At 40.0% G+C, this 8787-nt stretch overlaps 1 protein-coding gene across 3 annotated transcripts in view; it reads right to left on the bottom strand.

The window, feature by feature from the left end:
* The window catches only part of cckar (cholecystokinin A receptor), a 22965-nt gene extending 14748 nt beyond the window's left edge, over positions 1-8217 (bottom strand). For 2 of the 3 annotated variants that reach the window (XR_001661984.1, XM_007551343.2), the window contains exons 1-2: positions 7513-8217; positions 5300-5560 (exon numbers count right to left, since the gene is read on the bottom strand). Coding sequence is in view for 2 of the 3 variants with exons in the window: in XM_007551343.2 (XP_007551405.1) it covers positions 5300-5560; positions 7513-7636 (385 nt within the window). In the remaining variant the exon portion in view is untranslated. The remainder of the gene's footprint in view (positions 1-5299; positions 5561-7512) is intronic. The other variant, XM_016671067.1, reaches the window with a different exon arrangement.
* Between the last annotated feature and the right edge of the window lie 570 nt (positions 8218-8787).

Genomic DNA, 8787 nt, shown 5'->3' with positions numbered 1-8787 from the left:
AAGGTAAGCATTGCTAACATTGTGGGAAACTTTACTCTTTGGAAGGGCTCTGTCACAATCTGTTGATCTGTTTGGCTCGGTTTCAAAGGTTTTTTTTTTTTTTTTTAGATATTGTGGAGTTGTCGGACAAATGTATGCAGACAATCTAGTACGGATGCGCTGCCGGTGTTCTGCACTGTCCAAGCAGACACATATCTTATAATAAGAGCAACTATGCCTCTGTAATGTCTGCAGCTGTCAGACAATGTGCAGCACGGGAGCAGGAAAAAAGCGCTTGCACTGACTGGGAAATGACATATCTTTCCTGCTAATGGAGTCAAGTGGACCTAATGTGGACTGCCAAAAAAAGGGAAAGGTCCAATAAACACAACCTTCATTTCTCAATGAATGAGTTTCTGCATTGCATGCAACCCCAAAGGCTTATCTATCAGGACTTCACCTAAGACAAAGCAATGTGAGAGCATGAACCACAGAAAGCAATCCGAGAGATTTAAGCCGCAGCAGACAAAATCGGAGCTAGCGGATGAATTTCAATGACAGTCTGGCCACAGTATTAAAAGCCATCAGGAAAAACTCTCTTGATTGCATTGCTAAACCCAACTAAACCGTTGGACCAAATTTGGACTCAGATGTCGAGCAATTTCCATATTGAAAGTAATACTCTCATTGTGGTTTTTGATCAAGATGGTTACAAACAAGCTTCAGGGCTTTGAGGACGTATTGACCCTGTTGCGGATTTCATCAGTTTTTGTTTTTTGTCACGCTGAAATATTTTAGATCATCAAACTAGATTCAACACCAGATAACCTGAACAAATACAAAACTAAGGAGGATAAATAAGGCTACATGACGTCACAAAAACAAAACAACACGCCCTGTTTTAAGGAAGAATATAAGGAAATATGAGAAATAAAGTAATTAATATCAATCTGTCTGGAAAGGACCAGAAAACCACAATGAGAGCCAACATCCACAAATCAGGAAATCAGTGCCTAGCTTTATCAGAAGTGTCCAAACAACATCTAAAGAACTTCAGGCCTCATCTGCCTCATTTAATGTTTCTTATTCAGAAATAAGAAAGGGACTGGACAATAACCCCCAATAATGTTTTATATACATGTTTTATATACACTATTAGAAATACAAGTCTTCTAGGAATATTTTCTGTTGTTTTAAGATTCTGTTGCAGTAAAGAGAAATTTGCATCTTGTTGCATGTTGTGTAAAACTTCATTACGACAGGCAGACATGGTGGTGGTAGTGTCATGGTTTTGCAAGGGAATAGTCAAACTCTGCTCTAAAATTCAGTTTTGATGCTGTGTCATGAGCTTAAACCGGCTGTACAACATCTTAAGAATAATCCGAAACAGCTATGTAAAGAGTGAGCAAAATGTCTACCACAATGGGTGTAAAAGACGCTTTGACATTGATCACAAATGGTTGATAGTAGCTGTTGCTAACAAAGTTGGTACAATGAGTTTTGTCTGATGTTGAGATTGGTTTGCAGGAGAAATGAGGCACATTTGCCTCATGACAAGATACATGACAAGTCCAGAGTCACTTGTCATGTATCTCCCAGAAGGTTTAAAGGCGTATGTACGCACATATTCATGGTTCACGGTTTTAACAAGCACTCAAAGACTTGGACAAAATAAGCTACAGGACAAAGCTTCACTTTTATACAACACGCATTATCTTCCATCCAACTCTGAGGCTATATGCCTCAACTTGGCCTCACTTTGGTTGGAAAGTTTACATTTATGTTGTCCCGAAGGGCTGAAATGTAGGACAGCTAACGATGGTGAACGTTACGTCTGCGGTGTTTGTCTTTCTCGGCCGATAAACTGATTATATTTGACGTGTCCCTGTTGACTCACGGAGGCCGCTCGGATTGTCTTCTTTACCCAGCACTAAGTTATTTTCAGAGGCAGTGTTTTGACGACCTCCTCAGAATACAGGGAAGACAGAGAAAATGTCCAGTGAGGGCTGGCGTCTGGAATGATCGCTGCTTCAGAGCCCTCAGTCACATCAGAAGTGATTAGAGTTGTTACTCCCATTTGCACTTGACCGGAAAGGTAATTTGTGTGTGTTTCACACACAAAGAATGAACTTGTGAGATTAATTTTGGCAGGAGGAACAGGGCACCTTCTTCAACCTAAGCTGATAGGAATCATCTTCCCACTGGTTTTTGTGGCAGTCAGTTTTCATCCTTTCTCATACAGATTATTAGGCGAGACCTAAATTGAAATTCAAAAGGCTTGTGGCTGGAAAAATATAAATTTATCCTTTCTGGACAAAAAAAAGGCCTCCTCTGACCTGGATGAACTGTTTTTAGCTCAAGCTCATTAAATCTCCAGGAGCATTTGAACATGCAGGGAAATTAACCTTGCAAGAACGTCTCAGATGACTTCAATTATCTAATAAGCAATTACCATCACAACAAAAAACTACAATTAACTCACCATAGAGACATAGTTGGATTATATTGCATCCAGCGTTAGGGGGATCAACCGCAATTAAGATCTTTCACACATTATACTGCTAAAAAAGTATAAAAGTACTAACTCCTCATTGGATTTAGATGTTCCAGTCAAATGGACAACAATGCACAAAGTATAAAATAAAGGATCTAATGATGTGAAGTTTGGCTCTTGCGGCACGACTTCCAAAGAGCCAGCCTTTAACTTGTTGCCATCTCATATTTTTTGCTCAACTTGGAAACGCGAATGTTTTGTATGTAACGTTACAACTGGTGTCGTAAGGTTAATTATGTAAATATGAGTGTGCAGATGCCTGTCGCTGATTGGCTCCTGAAGACTGAGGAGACTCCGGATTGGTGGCCTGCCAGAGGTGGACATCCTGCATCCATCCCGCGCTCATCCCAACTGGCCACACTGCTTGTCTTTGTTAAAGACCTTGTAAAAGTTCTTGAAGGAGTTTGCAGGAGTGAGCGGACGTTTATTTTTGTCTAAGTTTAGATTTATTTAAGGAGGCAAGTTTCTGTAATTTGGTTATTTACTTTCGAATAGCTAAGTTCTGGTTAACATTAAGATAGTTGCTATATTCGGCTCTTCTGATTCACTACACGGCTGGTCACTAAAAGGTACCCGATCGTGCAGACTGCTGCTAAAAATATCTATAAAAAATGGGTTACTATCAAGAGCTCAGTGAATTCAGCTGTGGTACCAGGAGGCTACAAGTAGAATAAATCAATTTGTTGAAATTTCCTTGATGCTAGACCACATTCAATCACTGAACGTGGCAGTTCATAGAGTGCCTTAGTCGCGGATTGTCTTCTGAGTAAACAGCTACTGACCTCCAAACTTTGTGAATTTCAGAATAATTTACAGAGCTCATAGAGAGCTTCTTGGAATGGATTTCCAAGGCACCAAGTTCAATACAAAGCATAGGATGCAGAGGGGTAAAGCAGCCCTCCACTGGACTCTGGTATCCCAATGGACGAGTATGGACCAATGGATTTTTATGGGCACTGCCTGACTGCATTGTGTCAAGTAGAGGATGAATTATGACGGCTGTATTTTGTCAATGTGCACAAAAGGGCTCAAAGCAAGTTCCATCTTGACTGGAATGAATAGAGTCCTGATGTCAACACCATGGAGCACATTGAGAATAATCTCAGGTCTTCTGGTTCTGGTCTACTCAACACCCCCAGAACCAGAACCAAACAAGGAGAAGCAGCATCCAGTTTCTATCAGTGACGTGCGGTCAGGGGAGGCAGGTGAGGTCATCATGGAAAAATAATATATAATAATAAAACCATTTATATTGTTATTTTCACCCTGTGGTTTGTATCTATTTTTTACTTAGCTTAACCAATTCTGATGATTTGTTCTTCAAAATCGCTGGATTTCCGCATTTTCCCATTCAAATGCTCAGAATCGAAGCCGGTGAGGCAGCAGCGAGCTGAGCCTCACCTGGGATTGTGCAACCTTTCGCTAACTGCGCTGTCTGCCATTCTATGGGAGCATGTTCGTCCTGTCTGTACGCCGGCAATAAAATGGCTAAACATTTAATATATGGACTGATTTTCCATAATTTAGCTTATGTATATAATATACAGTGTTTTTTTTTGTCACCAACTGTGTGTGTATCGTGTTTTGTGTGCGGAGGAGCGATCAGAAACGGCAGATAACAGACTCCAGGGGAGGCAGGCAGTTCTCTTGCCTCATGGCAGGGGGCGCTCATGATCCCAGATATTGTGACTGCACAACTGCAGAGTAAGACACAGTGAGCTAGCCATGGAGCTAGCCATACAGTAAATAAGTAAAGTACAGCGATATATTTGTTTTCTCCTCTCTTCCGACGTAAACATGAAAGACTACATTTCTACACTTTAACAGTTTGTTTTTTTCTAAAGTGGATTTTCAATTGAAGCAGGAGATAATAAATAAGGAAGACCAACACCGGAGCTGAAGGTTTTGCTTTGAGACAGTTTGATGATTCTCAAACGGAGTAGAAAAGTCATGCCGAAGATAGACTTGACTTTGGATGAACGGATATTTTTGTGCAGAATTAGCGGTGCATGGATTTCATTGATAGATAAAGGTAAGACAGCAATAAGATGTTTTTTTGTTTTGTTTTTTTTTTTTAGTTTTTATGAAATGTACGTTTTTTGGGGCTACAGTTTGTATGTCTAAATAATTCAGTAAAGTAGAAGCGGTAGCTAATCTACCACAGCATTATTTATTAATTAAACATTAAGCCTAAAACGTACTACAGCAACCGACTGAATGTTCTGTTCTGTGTGCAAAATTCTTGAATGTTTTTTGGTGTTAAATCCTAAAACATGAAGTGGCATTGTTGTCAGTTGCTATGGCAACGAGTCTGCGTAGGTTAACGAATACAGATAACTTTGCTGTGGATCATAGCACGAAATCAATATCTACATTTCTAAGTTTCACTGAGTTAACGCGGCTATGGATGACATGTAAATGATTAGTCTTTTTGGTCATAAGTCAGTGCCTCACCAGCAATGAACCTCACCGCACATCACTGGTTTCTATGTACCTCAAATCTGGAAGAAAGTCGAAACACTGAGTTTCGACTGTTGAGAGTTGCCTTTTGTTAGTAGGAGGTCAGACACTGATCAGCTGTGTATTTTCTTGATGACTGGAATTTCACCATATGTAATCTGTGTTGCTTGTGTCATAGTTGGACTATGAACTGCCTTGTTGCTGAAATGTGCTGTACAAATAAACTTGACTTGACTAAACTAGATGACCAGACTCAGTTCATCTCGTTCCAAAAACTCCAGTCCACCTTCTCACATCTGTACGTACCCATGAAGTACATGACCATCTTGCACATGCCGAGGCCAAAGATGAAATCCTTCATGACGTTGGGGATTAAGGTGAAGGGGATGCACACCAGGGAGACCAGGAGGTCGCTCACTGCCAGGGACAGCAGGAACAGATTGGTGATGGTCTTCTGCCACTGTCTTCGTCCTACCGGCAGCAGGACGATGATGATGATGCTGTTGCCTATGAGGCTGAGGAGGAAGATGATGCTGTACAGGATGATCCGGACGGGCTGGGAGTTGTCTAAGAAGGAAAGACGTGTTAAAGTAAAGTCTTTGTTTTCTTTAAATAGGACCATGACAATGTGGATTCTGGAAAGAAGCTCTCAGACTGGAGGAATGCTATATGGGCTTCTGATAACGACAAGTCAGTTTACTTTCCCATCGGTCGATATTTCTGCATTAAAAATCATTTTTATAATCATTTTTTAACACCTTCTGTCCAGCAGTGTGGCGCTCAGTATTATTGTCAACAAATTTACTTTTACATGCGTATCATGCCATGATGCTCCACTTGAGAAACATATGAAACTTTGTTAGAAATTGCTTTGGGTTAATTATTTCAAATGTAATGGACACAGAGACAAAACGAGAAATGGACGGTGAAGAGATTTGAAGGGAAAGAACGAGATAGGAGAGAAGGAGCCATAGAGAGGACACAAGTCAACACCTGCCTCTAAGCCTGCGGAAAGAGAAAACACAAAAACCAAGAAACCACAACAACAAACAACATGCACACAATAACAGCTGCAATCGCCTTGGAAAGTGCGCAGTACGTCGTCATACGAGGTGTATTTAGTGGCAACTGAGAGTGCATCTGACAAAAACCGGAGTCTAAACAGAGATTGGACCAGTCATTTAAAATTTCTCCCTCCATGTTAATGAACGGTTTATCGCTACAAAACGTGTAGAATCAGACAATCACTTAAATAGAACATGAAGTCAGCTAAAAGTTGGGCTGTGCAGAACAACAATGACCTGAAGTACAGCAGAAAGTCCATGTCTGACTGGATCACATGAAAGAATATTCTGGAAACATAAATACAATGTTTATTGTATTTAAACATTGTATTTAAATACAATTTAAATACAATTTAAATTGTATTTAAATTGTATTTAAATACAATTACAATTAAATACAATTAAATACAATTTTTTATGGCCCTCATAAAAAACTGGCCCTCAGTTTTTTATGAGGGCCATAAAAAACTGGGTTTTTTATGGCCCTCAACAGGTTGTTGTTGAGGGTTTCTACATCATAGAAACCCTTTGATGTGGCTGTAATAAATAATTGTAAAAAAATATCTACAAATAGAGTGCCAAACATCTGCAACCAGACACTATCAGTTGTCTCTGAAATGTTTTTAATTACTTCTTGAATAGGTTCCCCCCCCCTCATAATAAATAAAACCATCATTCCAAACCTGCTTTTAAACATTTTCTGATACTATTTGAGTGCTAATCTGAAGCATTTCAGTAAGAAAAGTTGAATCAGAAATGAAAAAAATTTTTTTTTTAAATACTGTGACTTTCACGTAATTTAATTACTGAAAATGATTATCTTTTTCAGTGGCATTCTGAGATGCACCTGCATGTTGTGAGGCTACTATCCCACCTGTCACCATTTGGAGCTTTCTGCCCATTTGGGCCACATCTAAGTTCCGCTCTGGGTCTTCTGTCCTTTTACACTCTGTGTGTATTTTCAAAGTCATTTGCCTCCCTTAAGGAAACATCACTCTAATATTTATATAAAAATGTGACTCATGTGCAGCCCCGCTGATGCTCAGCGTGCGCATTTTTATGAGTCCGTGCATCACTTCGGGCTGTGGTAGCCTTCCAGGGTTTTATTTGCAAAAATGTTCCAAACTGGAGCTTTTTACGTCCCAGTTTTTTATTTATTTATTTTTTTATTTTCCCGCAAAGTGCACAAATTCAGTTTGTGCTCACTTGACCGTGCAGGACCAGCGAGCGCTGACTGCATTAGCTTTTGTGGAGGACCTGAGCCGTGCGCGTAATGCGCAATGACGCAAGAAAAAATGCCCAAAGCGCTCGCCTTTCCTCCCCGCTCGTTTCTTTCTTACTTTCTTTCTTTTTTTATTTTTTATTTTTTGCCACAATCTGGAGTTCAAAAGACTATTTTAGGTAAATCGAGAAATCTTCACAGACATGTTATATCGATATACTGGTTTACTTTACCTTTAGAGTCTGGAGAGGGGCCCCGTCTTGGCTCGTAATCCGAAATATTGATGCCGAAGCGGCTAAAGACATTGTTCAGATCTGTTGAATTAATCAGGAAGTTATAGGTCGTGATAGTCTCCATTTCGCCTTCTCTTCTCTGTGTGTGAGCTCAGGTCAAATCTGTCTGAAGCTCAGCAGGGGTCATGCTCTTTCATAAGAGAGAGTAAGAGAAAAAGACAGAGAGAGAGAGAATGCGCGCATGAATCTCGAACTTTAAATATCCATTCACAAAGCAAAAGCAACGAGTGAAGGAAAAAGCAGCTCTCACTGCTGCGCTCCTCTGTTGTTGACAGCATGCGGAGAGGGATCATCAGCCCGCCTATATGACCAGCAAACCCTCCTCCCTTCCAAAGAAAGCTGGCAAACAAATCCCAATCAGAGCTGAAGAGTTTGATTACAAACATCATTTGTATCCCTGGCAATATTGAAAGTGCTTCTCACCCTCTGCACGGGCATGCTGCTGCAGGCTGTGGCATTTTCTTGAGAACGGGCGTGAAAGTGTAAACGTTCTGATGCGTGGATAGACAGACAGGCTGTCATCAGCCATTAAGTTACGCGTTCAAAAGGCGATGATTATTGTTGTGTTAAAAAGAGAAAGCCAAAAATGCATTTAAAAAAAATCAGTATTTACAAGCCCTCTGTTGTTGTTGTTGTACCAAACAGATTAAATGAGTGGCTTTTTAGAACTCATTTCCAAGGAGTTGATAATAGATGGTTAGGACTCATAAAATGACGAGGTAGCAGGTAAAACAGGCTGGTCCAGGCTTAGTTTCACAGCTCAGTTTTACATTTCTTTGAATCAGAGTACTTAAGAAAACGATAAGTAGATTATTTTCTGATGTTATAAACTTGTCCTTACTGTATAATCGCTTCTTACTTTTGTTATGTTGTCGCTTTTGTGAATTTGCATGCTTCCATTTGCCTTTCACTTGACTTGACTGCTGGCACACTGGACAGTATAATATATTTCTATTTTAATCAAGTCTAGTGTTACATTTGGCTTGATTTGTGTTCTGCTGCATCTTATTCTTTGTGATTTATTGGATTTGTAAGGTGTATTTTTGGCAGCAAAACAGAATCAAGTTGCTCCATAACCCAGAGGTCATGGCAACAATTTCCCAAAGCTTTATTAGTGTCTTTTCACAGCCAAGGTATTTAGAGGAGGAGCCGTTTAAAAGACATACCACGTGGCTGAAGTAATCATGTGTTTGACCTGACTTGTTATCTGCGTTT

This window comes from Poecilia formosa, unplaced genomic scaffold (assembly GCF_000485575.1).
Source record: "Poecilia formosa unplaced genomic scaffold, Poecilia_formosa-5.1.2 Scaffold41, whole genome shotgun sequence".
Lineage (NCBI taxonomy): Eukaryota > Metazoa > Chordata > Actinopteri > Cyprinodontiformes > Poeciliidae > Poecilia > Poecilia formosa.
Note: the sequence above shows the minus strand (reverse complement) of the source record. Positions and strands in the feature narration are given on the sequence as shown.